The sequence below is a fragment of the Xenopus laevis genome, chromosome 7L, assembly GCF_017654675.1.
Source record: "Xenopus laevis strain J_2021 chromosome 7L, Xenopus_laevis_v10.1, whole genome shotgun sequence".
NCBI lineage: Eukaryota > Metazoa > Chordata > Amphibia > Anura > Pipidae > Xenopus > Xenopus laevis.
In genome coordinates this window covers 135,969,864-135,988,223 of record NC_054383.1, presented here as the reverse complement: position 1 = coordinate 135,988,223, position 18,360 = coordinate 135,969,864, and the positions used below count along the sequence as shown (strand labels likewise).

Sequence of the window (18,360 nt, the reverse complement as noted above, 5' to 3'; positions counted from 1 at the left end):
CTGAGCTATACAGGGAACTCTGAGTATCACTCATGTATTATAAGGGATAATGTACCCCCTACTGTAAATGATAAGGATATTAGAAGTCACTGAGGGGTTGTTCTGTGACCTTATAAAGGCACAAGGCTGCAGGCTGAGTTATACAGGGAACTCTGAGTATCACTCATGTATTATAAGGGATAATGTACCCCCTACTGTAAATGATAAGGATATTAGAAGTCACTGAGGGGTTGTTCTGTGACCTTATAAAGGCACAAGGCTGCAGGCTGAGTTATACAGGGAACTCTGAGTATCACTCATGTATTATAAGGGATAATGTACCCCCTACTGTAAATGATAAGGATATTAGAAGTCACTGAGGGGTTGTTCTGTGACCATATAAAGACACAAGGCTGCAGGCTGAGTTATACAGGGAACTCTGAGTATCACTCATGTATTATAAGGGATAATGTACCCCCTACTGTAAATGATAAGGATATTAGAAGTCACTGAGGGGTTCTGTGACCATATAAAGGCACAAGGCTGCAGGCTGAGTTATACAGGGAACTGTGAGTATCACTCATGTATTATAAGGAATAATGTACCCCCTACTGTAAATGATAAGGATATTAGAAGTCACTGAGGGGTTGTTCTGTGACCATATAAAGACACAAGGCTGCAGGCTGAGTTATACAGGGAACTCTGAGTATCACTCATGTATTATAAGGAATAATGTACCCCCTACTGTAAATGATAAGGATATTAGAAGTCACTGAGGGGTTGTTCTGTGACCATATAAAGGCACAAGGCTGCAGGCTGAGTTATACAGGGAACTCTGAGTATCACTCATGTATTATAAGGGATTATGTACCCCCTACTGTAAATGATAAGGATATTAGAAGTCACTGAGGGGTTGTTCTGTGACCATATAAAGGCACAGGTCATGTGACACCTGTTAAGATTGTATGGAGTTTGGAGTCCAGCCAATCCCCAGGCTTCCTGCAGTGTATATTGGGCTTCTCAATGAAGTCATTACAGTTGGACAGAGTGCAGAGTAACAAATCTTGATCATCTCCTGATTTGAATTGACAAATGATTTCCTTTATTGAGGAGATGACTTTCCTTTATTACAAAGTACATAACAAGCAATGTGTGTGTGTCCCAAAGTAAATGAGGGTTGCGTGGCACTAACACTGGGGAGTGGGTCCCACACACTGATGCCTCCCATACACAGAGTTCTGCTGTGAGTATTTATCATCGTGTCGCTTGAAGCAGAGCACCGCCTCCCGGTCGCACTCACACACCTGCCGGGCGCACTCCCTGTTCTTCGGAGAATCTGTCGGAAGCAAAAAGAGACCAATATACCCAGTATCTTAAAGAAGACCAACTGCAAAATCACTGCAATAAAATCTAATTTAAAGTTAACTTTAACATTTTGTGTTATGCCATGTGGCCGACCTTATTGCCTGTCATCCCATTCACAAATACTGTATATATGTTACAATTGTCACAACTAAGGAACATGGAGGAAATCTGACACAGACTATGTGGTTCATGGGGGCAGCCATGTTTGTCTCCACCCAGCTAGCTTCCTGTTTGCACAATCCAGGAAGTGAAACTGTCAGATAGTCAGACAGCCAACAGAACTGGGAATACAGTGCTCAGACACTTGCAGAATAAAATGTATTTAGATAGATATAGTTATATATTAGTGACTGGTAGAGCACCACATTTCACACCCTCCTATTTCATGCTTTTCATTCAGATATTTATTACAATAAAGAAGAAGAAATGACTAAGAAGTAGGTAGAAATGTTGTACATGATGTTTTGTGCTTCTGTACCAGCCCAAGGCAACCACAGCCCTTTAGCAGTAAAGATCTGTGTCTCCAAAGATGCCCCAGTAGCTCCCCATCTTCTTTTCTGCTGATTCACTGATTCACATGCTCTGTGCTGCTGTCACTTACTGAGCTTAGGGAGCCACTCACAATATACAGTACACATAGAATAGAAATGTCACAATATAAGGCTGATTAGTAATTAATACACATAATTACTACATGGCAGCACAGAAACCAGTGCAATTAGCATCAGAATTGAATAATCAGCAAACCTGTAGCATCAGCTAATATTACAGCCAGGGAAGCTCATTTTCTGCTGGATAATTAGTGACGAGCCCTAAGCTTAGCTTCTCAACAGCCAATCAGAGCCCACTGAGCATGTGAGTGTCACAGACACTTTCCAAGATGGTGACCCCCTGTGACAAGTTTGAAGTCCTGGATCATTGCTGCTATTGACAAGCTCAAACTTTAGCCTCGTGCAATAAGTTCACTATATAAAGTGGCATTTTTAGCCACATTCATTTTTAAAGTTTAGTTCTCCTTTAAGGTAACATATGAAATAGATGTTTGTTAAATATAGCAATATACATTTCCCCATTAATCAGTATTTAAGTTTCCATGGAACAGAATGCTAACAATGCTTTTATGGATGTAAATCATAATGAGACAGCATCACTAAAAGTAGACCCCACAATTGTAAAGTATGGGAGCTCCTGCCTTAGACAGTACAGTATGATAAAAATCAATATATACTGTACATATATATATATACACAGTGGTGTGAAAAACTATTTGCCCCCTTCCTGATTTCTTATTCTTTTGCATGTTTGTCACACAAAATGTTTCTGATCATCAAACACATTTAACTATTAGTCAAAGATACAAGTAAACACAAAATGCAGTTTTTAAATGAGGGTTTCTATTATTTAGGGAGAAAAGAAATCCAAACCTGTGTGAAAAAGTAATTGCCCCCTGAACCTAATAACTGGTTGGGCCACCCTTAGCAGCAATAACTGCAATCAAGCGTTTGCGATAACTTGCAACGAGTCTTTTACAGCGCTCTGGAGGAATTTTGGCCCACTCATCTTTGCAGAATTGTTGTAATTCAGCTTTATTTGAGGGTTTTCTAGCATGAGCCTTTTTAAGGTCATGCCACAACATCTCAATAGGATTCAGGTCAGGACTTTGACTAGGCCACTCCAAAGTCTTCATTTTGTTTTTCTTCAGCCATTCAGAGGTGGATTTGCTGGTGTGTTTTGGGTCATTGTCCTGCTGCAGCACCAAGATCGCTTCAGCTTGAGTTGACGAACAAATGGCCGGACATTCTCCTTCAGGATTTTTTGGTAGACAGTAGAATTCATGGTTCCATCTATCACAGCAAGTCTTCCAGGTCCTGAAGCAGCAAAACAACCCCAGACCATCACACTACCACCACCATAGTTTACTGTTGGTATGCTGTTCTTTTTCTGAAATGCTGTGTTACTTTTACGCCAGATGTAACGGGACGCGCACCTTCCAAAAAGTTCAACTTTTGTCTCGTCGGTCCACAAGGTATTTTCCCAAAAGTCTTGGCAATCATTGAGATGTTTTTTAGCAAAATTGAGACGAGCCTTAATGTTCTTTTTGCTTAAAAGTGGTTTGCGCCTTGGAAATGTGCCATGCAGGCCGTTTTTGCCCAGTCTCTTTCTTATGGTGGAGTCGTGAACACTGACCTTAATTGAGGCAAGTGAGGCCTGCAGTTCTTTAGATGTTGTCCTGGGGTCTTTTGTGGCCTCTCGGATGAGTTGTCTCTGCGCTCTTGGGGTCATTTTGGTCGGCCGGCCACTCCTGGGAAGGTTCACCACTGTTCCATGTTTTTGCCATTTGTGGATAGTGGCTCTCACTGTGGTTCGCTGGAGTCCCAAAGCTTTAGAAATGGCTTTATAACCTTTGAAATTGAACTCAGGTGTGATAAACCACAGTTAAGTTATTTTTTAACAAGGGGGGCAATCACTTTTTCACACAGGCCCATGTAGATTTGGAGTTTTTTTTCTCCCTTAATAACGTAAACCTTCATTTAAAAACTGCATTTTGTGTTCAATTATGTTATCTTTGACTAATAGTTAACAGTTTTTGATGAGCAGAAACATTTAAGTGTGACAAACATGCAAAAGAATAAGAAATCAGGAAGGGGGCAAATAGTTTTTCACACCACTGTATATATAAGAACACTGAGTTCTGTGGTTCTTGACTTGATACATTAAATGGACGTGGCCCTGAAGACACGGGTGATCCTATAGCAGTTGGGTTATTATTTGGAACAGTTCAGGTCTTTGCATGATTAGTTTGCACCGTCTAGTAACCCATCGCTCTCAAACATGTGACTAGTCAATACTGCGTGCTGGTTGCTACAGAGGTTTTGACCCCGAGGGAGGCATAGGACAGTGGTTACTGCAGCTGCATTATTGTGCAAAAAATCAGTTTTCTGGGTTAAGAAACCTTCCAACTCTGGTGTCATGACCTGCTGAACCCACTCCACCCACCGCATGGGACTTACGGGAAGAGACATTTATGTATGCGGAGGTTGGACCCTGATAGAACAGTCAGTACAAAAGAGCATTTTATTGCAAATCCTTCTGCTTTTTAAACAAATATCTTACTGTCAGCACAATTTATTCCACGCTGGTATGTTGGAAGGGGGGTACTTGCACTGACCTCTGTTAAAATGATGTATGTACCCCAATATCCTGCAGCTATGAATCAGCCCGGTATTACAGTATTGGGACCCAGGTGCAGAAAGGGGCACACAAACTAGGGTTGGATTTATTAAGAGCCAATTAACCTGTTCGTATTTGGGGTGCAGGAGAAACCCACAAAGACACGGGATGAACATAGATTTTAATGCAGATAGTGTCCCGGCTGGAACTGAACCCAGGACCCCAACTGTCACGGTCGGCACCCAACACCAGAACAGATGCCAAGCACCCTGGTCTCGGCTCGTACTTCACCAGTTAAGTGACCGCTTTTGGCCTCGAGAGGAGACCTTGACTTACTCAGATGCCACCTGGAATTAACGAGAGGTGCAAGGCGTAAGTTCTGGCAGGCAATGGGGCACAACCGTCTACATTAGGATACTGGAAGATAGGAAGCCACCAGGAACAGGCAGGCCGGGCCAGCACAAGCGGTTAGAATAGTCAGACAGGCCAGAATCAGGATTAGAGATCATAGAATAGTCGGAGAACAGGTAAGGTCAGGATTGGAGAGAGAACAATGTAGTTTCGGGCAGGCAAGGTCAGGATTGGAGAGGTCAGAGTAGTAAGCAGGCAGGCAAGGGTCAAACACAGTAGATCAAACAGGAATCACACAGAACAAACACCCAGGAACAAGCTAATTGAACCTAACAACGGGCAATTTGCTAAAAACCAAATTCCCCTTTTAAATTGTATGAATTTCGCGCCAATTGCGCGCTGGCGTCATCACGCCAGTGCGACTGCACCTTTAAATAATGCGCACATGCCCTAGAGGACCGGAACCAGCATGGAGCAGGGAGCAACGCGACGGCGTCCACGCCGAGAACGTGGCGCGGACCCTGCTGCCGCTAGACCACCAGGATAAGTTCCTTACACCAACACAGTGAGACGGCAATGCTAACCAAGAATCTACTGCAACGGGATACAGGTGAATATGATCACTTTATTTAAATATACTGACATATTAAAGGGCATGAATACAAGGGATGCACCCCAAATCCACTATTTTGGGATTCGCAAATCAGTCATGGTCAAATCCCAAACCAAATCCGAACCCTCAATTTGCATATTCAAATTAGGGCAAGGAAGGGTTAAAAAGATCCATACAGGAAAAAAAAATCTACTAAATGAACTTCACATGTTTTCAAGAAGTTGGATTTGGTTCATCCAGACGCTTGAATTCGGCTGAATCCTGCTGAAAAAGGCCGCATACTGGATTTGGTGCATCGCTAATAAATAGCCCACCCTTTGGAAATCTTTTTCTACACCCCCTTTAAATCCAGCAACATGGAGTACACTATTTTATTATTTCGTAATTATATGTGAGACGTAAATGTAGCTGCATTCTGCCATCTTGCCGATTTATTTATGGACTTATGGAGTTCTACTTGTGCAAATGAGCAGTCTCTGCATTGGAGAACGTAAAATCCATTTCCCCCAACCCGCATAATAGCACAGGCCGACTCATGAAATTAAATATACCGCCTTATACAAATAGGCCTCCTGTGTTATTTACCCACTCCCCCAATGGGGCACAATAGGAACAAACAGACGGCAATGGCCCAGAGGACAGAAGGACACGGTGGATGATTTGCGGCAGGTCTCTTGGCCACGAAAGTGGTTTAACCTGATTTGAATTCAGTTCCTTTGGGGGGAAATGACCTTCAATGTAACTGTATCTCGTTATGTGAATGTGAGCTGAACAAAGAGGTTAATTACGCTTTAATTAAGATTCTGAACTCAGGTCCTGGAAAGATCTACAATAATTGCTTGACATTTCTTGTGTCTAAAGACAGGAGCAAAGTCAGATCAAGAACGAGTAAATGATCGGCGTAATAAGCAACAAGGCAGAGTTTGGGGAGTCGGTACTTTGCTGCAGATTTCCCAGGGCCCCTTCAATTAAGTGCTCTTAAAGGGGAGTTAAAAGGCAAACAGAGAATCTTGGTATTGATTCTTAAAGGGTTGTTAGTCCTTTCTACTGCTCATATGGGAGGGGGGGTCCTGGCACCTAAGGAAAATGGGGCCCAAAAAAAAAAGAAACTGGATGGCACTGTGCTACTGGCCACAACCATGATCTCCACCCACCACACTCAATACACTCACAATCCACCCAAACCCTGCCCATTCCTCTGACAAGGCCACCACTTTCATGGCCTGCAATCAGACCTTTGCATATCTTGAGGCCCCCTCTGACTGTATTCCTATGACGGTGCAAGGTAAGATGTTGGTGGAACCTGAGGGACAGAGGAAGATGTTGGTGACACTTGTGGAACACTGTAAAATGTGGTGGAACCTTAGGGGCAGGTGAAGATGTTGATGGAACCTGAGGGACACTGTAAGATGTGGTGGAACCCGAGGGACAGGGGAAGATGTTAGTGGAACCTATGGAACACTGTAAAATGTGGTGGAACCTGAGGAACAGGGGAAGATGTTACATAGTTAAATTGGGTTGAAAAAAGACAAAGTCCATCAAGTTCAACCCCTCCAAATGAAAACCCAGCATCCATACACACACCCCTCTCTACTTTTAATTAAATTCTATATACCCATATCTATACTAACTATAGAGCTTAGTATCACAATCGCCTTTGATATTATGTCTGTCCAAGAAATCATCCAAGTCCCTCTTATAGTCATTAACTGAATCAGCATCACAACATCACCCGGCAGTGCATTCCCCGTCCTCACTGTGATGAACCCCCTACTCTGTTCCTTTAAATGAAACTTCTTTTCCTCTAGTCTGAAGGGGAGGCCTCTGGTACGTGATTCTCTTTATGGGTAAAAAGGTCCCCTGCTATTTGTCTATAATGTCCTCTAATGTACTTGTAAAGTCTAATCATGTCCCCTCACAAGCGCCTTTTTTCCCCCAGAGAAAACAACCCCAACCTTGTCAGTCTCCCCTCATAATTTAACTCTTCCCTCCCTCTAACCAGTTTAGTTGCACTTAGTCTCTGCACTCTCTCCAGCTCATTTATATCCCTCTTAAGGACTGGAGTCCAAAACTGCCCCCATACTCCAGATGAGGCCTCACCAGGGACCTATAAAGAGACACAATTATGTTTCAACCCTTGAGTTAATGCCCTTTTTTATACAAGAACTTTATTTGCTTTAGTAGCCACAGAATGACACTGCCCAGAATTAGACAACTTGTTATCTACAAAGACCCCAAGATCCTTCTCATTTAAGGAAACTCCCAACACATTGCCATTTAGTGTATAACTTGCATTTATATTATTTTTGCCAAAGTGCATAACCTGCATTTATCAACATTGAACCTCATTTTCCAGTTTGCTGCCCAGTTTTCCAGTTTAGACAAATCACTGTGCAAAGTGGCAGCATCCTGCATGGAACCTATAGTTCTGCACAATTTAGTATCCTCTGCAAAAATAGAAACAGTACTTTCAATGGCCACCTCCAGGTCATTAATAAACAAGTTGAAAAGCAAGGGACCTAGTACAGAGCCCTGCGGTACTCCACTAACAACACTGGTCCAATTAGAAAATGTTCCATTTACCACCACTCTTTGTAGTCTATCTTTTAGCCAGTTCTCTATCCAGGTACAAATACTATGTTCCAGGCCAACATTCCTTCATTTAACCAGTAACCTTCTGTGTGGCACTGTATCAAATGATTTAGCAAAGTCTAAGTAAATCACATCCTCTGCCATCCCAGAATCAAGGTCTCTACTTACCTTCTCATAAAAAGAAATTAAGTTAGTCTGACAAGATCTATTACGCATAAAACCATGCTGGCACACACTCATAGTATTATGATTTGCTATGAAGTCCAGTATCTTATCCTTTATTAACCCTTCGAAAAGCTTTCCTACCACTGACGTCAGACTAACTGGCCTATAGTTTTAAGGCTGAGAACGGGATCTTTTTTGAATAGAGGCACCACATTAGCAATTCGCTAGTCTCTCTGCACTATGCCAGATCTCAATGAATCCTGACAAATTAAGTAAAGAGGTTTGGCAATCACAGAGCTAAGCTCGCTAATTACCCTGGGATGAATACCATCTGGCCCTGGACCTTTGTTAATCTTAACATGTTCTAGTCTCTTTTGAATTTCTTCATGTGTGAACCATGCATCATTAGTTGTTTTACTAGAATTGGGACTATTAAGAAGGAAACCTTCACTTACTGGTTCCTCATTTGTGTAGACAGATGAAAAATATGAGTTCAGAATCTGCACTTTTATTTTGTTTTCATCAACCAGCTGACCCCCCTCTGATAGTAAAGGTCCCACCCCTTCCTGCTTCATTTTTTTACTATTAACATATTTAATAAATATTCTTTTTACTGCTTGCTGCAATATCCTTTTCTTTATCAATTTTAGCTTGCCTTATAGCTTCTTTGCATGATTTATTGGCCTCCTTGTACCTTATAAATGATTCGGCTGTACCAGCTAACTTGAAAGCCTTAAAAGCACGTCTTTTCTTACCCACCTCAACACCAACGCTTCTATTGAACCAAAAAGGTTTTGACGTTCCTTGCTTACAAGTGGAATATACTGACGTATATTTTTTAGCAGCATTTTAAAGACTTCCCATTTTTGTTCTGTGTTTAACCCTGTGAAAAGCATTTCCCACTTAATATGTTGCAGAGATGCCCTTATACTGTCACAGTTTCCACGTCTGAAATTTAGTGTTTTAGTTGGTCCCTTATAGAATTGCTTCTGCAACAGAATCTCAAAGGAGACCATGTTATGATCACTATTCCCTAAATGCCCCTCACCCACACAAATGTCAGAGATGAGTTCAGTATTATTAGTTATTACAAGTACAAAAGAGAGTTATTCTTAGTAGGTTCTTGAATGAGCTGGAATAAAAAGTTGTCATTCAGCATATTTACTAATCTTTTTCTGTCTTAGCAACCCCATTACCCCAGTCAATGTCTGGATAATTGAAGTCACCCATAGCAACAACATGACCCAGCTGTGAAGCCGCTTGTATCTGCAAGAGTAACTGGGCTTCATACTCGACACTTATACGAGGTGGTTTATAGCATACACCAATGATAATTCTTTTTGATACCTTTTGCCCAGTCAAAATCTCTACCCAGAGTGATTCTACACCCTCACCAGTGCCAGCTACTGTTATTTCTTTAGCTCATGGCTTTGATTGGTGGAACCCGTGGAACACTGTAAGATGTGGTGGAACCGGAGGGACAGGGGAAGACATTGGAGACACCTAAAGGACTAGGGAAGATGTTAGTGGAACCTGTGGAACACTGTAAGATGTGGTGGAAACTGAGGGACAAGGGGAGATGTTGGTTGAGCCTATGAGACACTGTAAGATGTGGTGGAACCTGAGGAACAGGGGAGATGTTGGTGGAACATGTGGAACACTGTAAGATGTGGTGGAACCTGGGGGACAGGGGGAGATGTTGGTGGAACCTGTGGAACACTGTAAGATGTGGTGGGACCTGAGGAACAAGGGGAGATGTTGGTGGAACCTGTGGAACACTGTAAGATGTGGTGGGACCTGAGTGACAGTGGGGAATGTTGTCATTACCTGAGCTACAGGGGAAGATGTTGGGAGGAAATATAATTAATTCTGTTGTAGAGAGATTCAGTTTCAGGTGGTGCTGTCACATCCAGGAGTTAACAGAAAAGGCAGTTTGTACCCTGGGAAAAGACAGAAGGACAGATGTAGATATGGGTATAATCAGCAGAAAGGTGGCCCTGAAGTCCAAATAACTGAATACGTTTTCCTAGAGAAGTTCTATAGAGTGAGAGGAGTTGTAGCCTTACAGAGCATTTGTTTTTAGATGGGGTCAGTGACCCCCATTGGAAAGCTGGAAAGAATAAATCAAATAATTCAAAAACGATAAAGAAATAAAGAAGACAAATTGAAAAGTTGCTTAGAATGAGTCAATCTATATAACATACTATAAGTTAATATTTATCCCCTTTCATCCTAAACCAGCGCCTGGACCCCCAGCAAGAACTATTCTAGCACCAGCCCTACATTTGTATAATGTGACAGATCCATTAGATGATTGTAACCAGTTGTACATTTATTGCAGCCACAAGAGGTGAATAATGACTGGGCCCCAAATCTGCTGCCACTATATGGGCCTCACTGAACCAACATCAGCAAGTCAATGACAAGTCAATGCTGTGCATCATGCAGTTGGTCGCTTTAAGAACTGTGGGCCCTAAAAGGCACATTTTTAGGGCATTATGGGAAATACTGACGGACTATAGTGAAACCAGTAAAGTTCCCACCGATACAAATATGCGGCTCACACTATCCCAGCATGCCACGCTCGAACTCCTCCAGCCCACCATCAATATGGCAGACTCCTTCCTACTGGCGACGTTTCTATACGGCTTAACTAGTTTCCAGCCGGCGCGCAGCGGGATTCAAACGCGGTGACGTAATAAGGTCTGCGCACGGTTGCCCCGGGAGACACGCAGTTGTTTACTAACTGATAGAGAAGCGGCTAATGGCGGGCGCTGCAACGGGAGAAGAGGTGAGACAGCCCCGGGGGACAGGGAGTTGGGGGTGGAACCTGCACATACCGAGGCGGTGGCACAGTTTGAGTGGAACTGGGGGATACAGTTTGGGGGAAAAATGTGGGGAAAATGAAGGTCTGTGATGGAAAGTGTGTGAGGGAAGAAATAAGGGGGTACAGTGTGGGGATAGGGCTGAGTTGGGGTACAGTATGAGGAAAATGCAAAACTCTGGGGTTGGATAAAGTATGAGCAAAGAAATAAGGGGGGACAGTATTAGGATAAGGCTGAGTTGGGGTACAGTATGAGGAAAAAGCAAAACTGTGTGATGGGAGACAGTGTGAGGGAAGAAATAAGGGGGTACAGTGTGGGGAAAGGGCAGAGTTGGGGTACAGTATGAGGAACATAAATATCTGTGATGGGAGACAGTGTGAGGGAAGAAATAAGGGGTACAGTGTGGGGATAGGCCTAAATTGGGGTACAGTATGAGGAAAAATCAAAACTCTTTGGTGGGGGACAGTGTGAGGAAACAAGGGGGTACAGTGTGGGGATAGGGCTGAGTTGGGGTACAGTATGAGGAAAAAGCAAAACTCTGGGGTTGGATAAAGTGTGAGGAAAGAAATAAGGGGGGACAGTATTAGGATAAGGCAGGGTTGGGGTACACTATGAGGAAAATAAATATCTGGTGGGAAGAGTGTGAAGAAAGAAATAAGGGGGTTCATTATGGGGATAAGAGTTGGGGTACAGTATGAAGGAATGGGAATTTGAAGCAGAGCCAGACATTCTGTACAAATATTAATAATACAAAGATGGAAAGATTTCAGTTAGAGGAGGAGGAGACTGAGAGGGACGTCGGTTACACAGTAAGTGCTACACAAGGTCAATACATGTTCAGCCTTAGTGGCCTCATCATTTAAATAAATAGAAACCGAGGGAGGGAAGCTCAGTTACAGCCGGGCCCTTATTTCTCACATTCTCAGACTTTCCCTTGTCTGCAGTGGAACGAGGAGAGCAGGTAACATTTCCCTGTACAAATAGGCCAACGGTCTCAGGCTGGAAACCAGAGCAGTAAAGGGAAAGTTAGAGCAAGGTGTGTGTGTAAGAGATCAGGTTCCGCAGGAGAATGGAGTGAGCTGAGGATCTGCCGGACTGTGCCATTTGTTTCTTACAATCTAATCATGTGCTTAGATTGACTCACGGCTGTAGCAGCAGAATTAACCCTTTCCTCTTGTAAACGTAACCCTTTGTGCTCCAGCGCCTTTTGAGCTAGCCATATCTCTTGTCCGTAATGGGCATGGCACAGAATGCAAAACGCATCCCGGAAACAAAGAATTCACACGGGCAGCGCAAGGTGCTTTCATGTCCGTTCCATATTCTATGCTTTCAGGCAAGTAAAGGGTTAAAACACCGTCTAGTGTTCAATAATAATAAGCAATATGTTTATTAATAACCTGGAGGCTGAATGTCTCTGTATCTGCTGATAACACAAACTACATAGAACAATAGAATCCATGTTGGGACAGCACATACTGGTGTGTTAAAGGACCAGTACCATAAAACATTTTTTTTTTATTTTTTTTAATTCTTTAGTATACTATACATAAAAAAAAAACCACCAAGACAAATTAAACGTTAAAATTGCAAAGTCTTTATTAAGAAATAACTTAACGAAACTCCGCTTGCGCTCCTCTTCAGAAAGCAATCGGGCGATCCGTTGCACGGCGCTCGATTCTCCTCCCTGGCTATCTCCTATAGGGAAGGCAGGGAGGAGAAATTGAGTGCCGCACGATGATGTTACTGGTCCTTTCAATAAAAGTGTTAGCATTTGGGGTTAACAGATATGCAAGCTACTTTTAAAGGACTAGTAACATCAAAACATTTTTTTTAAAATGAGTTAGTATACATTGGAAAAAAAACCCCACCAAGACAAATAATTTACTGAAACTCCACTTGCTCTCCTCTTCAGAAAGCGATCGGGCAATCCATCGTGCGGTGCTCGATTTCTCCTCCCTGTTTTCCTTATAGGAGATAGCCAGGGAGGAGAAATTGAGCGCTGGATCGTCACTGTGTCGCTTTTTCTGAAGAGGAGCGCAAGCGGAGTTTCGGCAAATTATTTTATATATATATATAACAGAACATTCTGTCCCAGTGGCTGCACAGATCCTATCTGATCCCCATTGTAAGCAGCAGTCCTGTCCTGCTTTATGGCAGCTGAGATTCTAGCTATCTGTATAACAGAACATTCTGTCCCAGTGGCTGCACAGATCCTATCTGATCCCCATTGTAAGCAGCAGTCCTGCCCTGCTTTATGGCTGAGATTCTAGCTATCTGTATAACAGAGCATTCTGTCCCAGTGGCTGCACAGATCCTATCTGATCCCCATTGTAAGCAGCAGTCCTGTCCTGCTTTATGGCAGCTGAGATTCTAGCTATCTGTATAACAGAACATTCTGTCCCAGTGGCTGCACAGATCCTATCTGATCCCCATTGTAAGCAGCAGTCCTGTCCTGCTTTATGGCAGCTGAGATTCTAGCTATCTGTATAACAGAACATTCTGTCCCAGTGGCTGCACAGATCCTTTCTGATCCCCATTGTAAGCAGCAATCCTGACCTGCTTTATGGCAGCTGAGATTCTAGCTATCTGTATAACAGAGCATTCTGTCCCAGTGGCTGCACAGATCCTATCTGATCCCCATTGTAAGCAGCAGTCCTGTCCTGCTTTATGGCAGCTGAGATTCTAGCTATCTGTATAACAGAGCATTCTGTCCCAGTGGCTGCACAGATCCTATCTGATCCCCATTGTAAGCAGCAGTCCTGTCCTGCTTTATGGCAGCTGAGATTCTAGCTATCTGTATAACAGATCATTTTAGCTAACAAAACATATTAGGAAAGGTGTGGTTCACCTTCAAGTTAACTTTTAGTATGTTATAACCAGGCTAGTTCTAAGCATCTTTTCAATTGGTCTTCATTATTTATTTTGTATAGTTCTTGATCTTTCCAGCTTTCAAATGGGGGTCACTGACCCATCTAAAAAACAAATGCTCTGTAAGGCTACAAACTTATTGTTATTGCTACTTTTTATTATCTTTCTATTCAGGCCTCTACTATTCATATTCCAGTCTCTTATTCAAATCAATGCATAGTTACTAGGGTAATTTGGACCCTAGTAACTAGATGGCTGAAATTGCAAACTAGAGAGCTGCTGAATAAAAAGCTAAATAAGTCAAAAACCACAAATAATAAAAAATGAAAACCAATTGCAAATTGTCTCGGAATATCCCTCTCTACATCATACTAACAGTTAACCAAAATGTGAACAACCCCTTTAACATGTACAGAAGGGAGGAGGGAGAGAATGCCTGAATTATAACAAATAATGAAAGAGGAAGCAATTCTAGAAAAGTAGGAGTGTGGCGGAACAGTGGGATACAGTAAAGGAGCTGAATTTACAGCTGATTTACAAAAATACGTTTCCCAGTAGATATTGTGTGGGCTGATAAAGTCAGGAGATAATGCAAGATAGACATATGGTGAAAATAAAAAATGAAGATTTATCTTAAGCTTTATCTCACAGAAATATTAAGCTTTTTAAATTTAATCAATTAAAAAATCTGTACAATTTCTGAAATGATTAAGTCTTTCTTCTCTAGTCCCCTCTCAGGAACCTTGTCTCATAATGCAGGAGTCCGAGTTAGATGATGTCATTTATGTCTAATACAACATAGGGGCTTACCGAGAAGATGTGCAAGAGCTACCGGTCTCTCTTTGTGTCTGTTATTTGGAAGGAGTGAGCTCTAATACATCTTCTAGGAAAAGGGACCAATATAATAGATTACACTTAAAGGGGACCTGTCACCCTAAGAAATAATTCCAAATTCTTTTCTATCATGTTAGTTGAGCAAAATAAAATTTACTTAAACTATAGTATTTCAATTGTATTTCCTTCAGTCTTAGAATTCACAATCATAGTGAGCAGGAAGGTGCCATTTTGTGACAAAGCAAGTTGTTTATCACCCCAAAATCTTGTGTATGTTCCAGAATGGGGGGCTTAATGCCTATGCATGGTATACCACGCAATTATAGAGCGTGAGGAGGGAGAGGGAATGTAAGGGGTGCAGTGATATCTAGGAAGTACTGAATGGAAAGTAAAAGTAAGTAATTACCCCGCCTCTATGCGAGGGGTAGGCAATGTATGATTGACATCTGAGACTTTTAAATGAGTTTATAAAAGGTATGGATATTTTAAAGAAAAAAAGAATTTGGGTTCCATGTTTAATTTGCAAAGGACTTTCATTATACAGCTTTTTATGTGTGGGGTCCACTTTAATTATCCATCCGATTCTGACTCCTGCATGAAGAGAGACAGGTGCAGTTATACCCGTGTCTATTGGGGTAAGTAAGATCTGTTGATGGTGATAAACATGTCATGTGATGGACAGCAATTAATATTATAATGTACTGTTTTTTCTAGGTAATGTAGAGGGAGATGGCCTTATCTTCAACTAATATAAATATCCCCAGGAGTGGAGACCCCCTGTGTAGAATGCATGTTACAAGACCTAAATCTGCCAAAGGCCGTACCCGGACCAACCCAAGGGATGATTCCCAAAGTGTTGAGGCCTATTCCAACTATGTGCCGTCTCCTTCTCCGAGGGTTTCTACTAGCCGCCCTGCTTCTCGAATCAGCCCAGAAGATATTCCTGACCTTCTGCATCAGATTCCATGCAGACCACCTTCCTCCTCACTGAACCGGTATAAGGTGCTACCCTCCATCAGGATGTCAGGGGCTATTGAGCGGGCAGATGATGAGGAGCTGGCCAAGCACACAAGCACCCTCAGACTGACCGGCGACTCACAAGGACGGCAAATGAAAGCATTTTATCGTGACCAAACTCAGACTGTAGACCATAATAGGGAGGCGTCCCAGAATCAGAAGCCGCAGGGCATTTCCAACCCTTCCATCCATGGGAACCCACAGGAGATCTCCGAACAAGAAACCCCTCTTTTGCTGGCCATTAGATCCCACACTGGCCAGAGGTTTGAGAGATATTTCCGACCTACAGACACCCTACTAACTATCCTGGCTGCAGCCGAGGAGAAGACCGGTGTCTCCTGTAAGGATTGTAGTGTTGAGTCTATGGAAGTGCCTCGGAGGAGCTTCCCCATCCTAAGCTGGACCCTGCAGCAATGTGGGATCCCTAACAAGTCTGTTCTTTGTATTCACCAAATGGAACTGGACTAAAGGGAAAGAGCACTGTGAGTACCGGCATCATATTAATGCCACTGCAAATGGTACTCAGTCCCAGGTAGCCAGCCAGCGAGCGCTGTGCCCAGGTATTCTTCTGTCGGCCCCATAATTGAATAGGAATCCTGCAGGTAGATTGTATGGGAAGACAAAGGGCTCAAAATCCTACCTTAACAAATCATTTCCTTGCTCACCCCGGGGTGTAAATAACACATTCTACAATTTTATATATAATATATTAACTAATTGTACAATCTTATATTCTGCCTTATATTGTATTGGGTCGACCATAGTGTATTCCAGCTAATGACTTGGTTTCTATGGACTTCTCCCGTGCGCTCTGCCAGCTCTGCTAAGTTCTTGTCACACATTTCAAAGCGGATCTATCATGCTCTGATTGGGTATCCCTGTATCTATGGAGAATATGATTGGTGTGCCATTACCCATATGGTCAGGCTCGCTTTTGGTGTCATCCATATGTAATAAACATGCATCTATTAAATACCCCGGAATAGCGACCTAACAATGTATTTGTATCAAAATACCCCTAATTACATATAAACATTGATGTGGCAGCAAATATTTACATACCATTAGTGCATGACAGATTTTTTTAAATTAATGCCCCCCCCAATGAATTGGTATGGACTGGTATTTTGATATGCTTAATTGATTTTCTTTTATATTAATCTGATTCCCAGTGATGGACATAAAGAACAGCTTTCCTTTTCAGTCTGTTAAGAGTCTTCTCCCGATCATGCCACATACAACCAATGTCAATCTGGATTAAGTCTCAGTTAAAGGGTAAGAAAAACAGACTCGACATAGACTGGTTTTATTAGTCTCTTGGCATGGCGCCACCACACTCCTCACAAGCTACAGTTCCAAATTGTCCTCCCCACTTCCCCAACCTTTGCCGTCCTTTTCCCAACCTGGGGTGTAGCACATATACATTGCTAAACTAGGGTGATCAGGCAGATACAAAGACATCCGATATAGATTTTTGATTTTTTATAAAATGATGATACTTCCCCTTTAAGAGGCATAGTACTTCTCTCACTTTTGGAAGTGTTACAGCTCCCCGATACAATAAGGTTTATAAATCTAAGGCTATAATTTGTTTTTTTTCCCCTTTGGCTTTGCTTGCCCTTTGAGACATATGCTAGTACTAACAGATTAATTATCATTCAGAGAGAGAATGAATTAAATCCACCAATATGAAATAGTGGTAAAAGCCAGTGTATGATTTGTGTGTTGTTCCTGCATCTGTTGGGGCTGAGACACAGTGTATTATACCAAGAGTGCCAGACAATTAGAATTTCCCCCAAGGCTTCTCCCCAACTATAACAACCCATTTCCATGCTGACTGGACAAGCTTAGAAAGGGACACAGTATTAAATGCAAACATTCAGTACAGACACGAGTTACCCCTTTTTAAAGGATAAGTAACCTTTAAAATAAGTGAATGTAAAATTGATGAGGGGGCTATTCTAAGCACTTTTGTAATGTACATTCATTATTTATTTTTATTCCAAGATATTAAGGGATACATGTACTGTTACTATGAATGAATTTTGTTACAACAGCGCCACCTGCTGGTCATTTCCCCACCAGTCTGACCAGCAAGTAGTCAAGGAAGTTGTCAGGAGAAAGAAAGAGGCTGATGTTCTTCTGCTTAGGAATAAAATTAGAAACCTTTCTCACATCTTTCCTAAGCAGAAGAACATCAGCCTCTTTCTCTCTCCTGACAACTTCCTTGACTACTTGCTGGTCAGACTGGTGGGAAAATGACCAGCAGGTGGCGCTGTTGTAACAAAATTCATTCATAGTAACAGTACATGTATCCTTTAATATCTTGGAATTAAAAAGAAATAATGTACATTGCAAAAGTGCTTAGAATAGACGCTCATCAATTTTACATTTACTTATTTTTAAGGTTTACTTATCCTTGAATGCAGCCAGTGGGACATGCTGAAATGCATATTTTTCTTGTTGGTGCCTCATTTTCAGGACATTGGTATTACCTGCCAGTTATTCAGACCCCAACGTGACAGTCTGGTTGGATGGTCTTGGCATCCAGCTGTCTGATTGTTACTGGTCGTTGCCAAC

At 42.2% G+C, this 18,360-nt stretch overlaps 1 protein-coding gene across 3 annotated transcripts; it reads left to right on the top strand.

Annotated features, from left to right (window-relative positions):
• The first annotated feature begins 10,930 nt into the window (after window positions 1–10,930).
• ubxn10.L (UBX domain protein 10 L homeolog) lies at window positions 10,931–17,538 on the top strand. 3 transcript variants are annotated; one of them, XM_018224220.2, is made up of 2 exons: window positions 10,931–11,027; window positions 15,478–17,538. In XM_018224220.2, the coding sequence occupies exon 2, from the start codon at window positions 15,493–15,495 to the stop codon at window positions 16,246–16,248; it is 756 nt and encodes a 251-aa protein (XP_018079709.1). In that variant the 5' UTR covers window positions 10,931–11,027; window positions 15,478–15,492; the 3' UTR covers window positions 16,249–17,538. The 3 variants fall into 3 exon arrangements, with proteins under 3 accessions (XP_018079709.1, XP_041424252.1, NP_001106339.2); XM_041568318.1 differs by lacking the exon at window positions 10,931–11,027 and adding an exon at window positions 14,317–15,398; NM_001112868.1 differs by lacking the exon at window positions 10,931–11,027 and having other exon boundaries at window positions 15,478–16,510.
• The last annotated feature ends 822 nt before the right edge of the window (window positions 17,539–18,360 follow it).

Excerpts from the sequence above, each read along its gene's own strand:
- ubxn10.L (XM_018224220.2), top strand. The coding sequence starts at position 15,493 with ATGGCCTTATCTTCAACTAATATAAATATCCCCAGGAGTGGAGACCCC.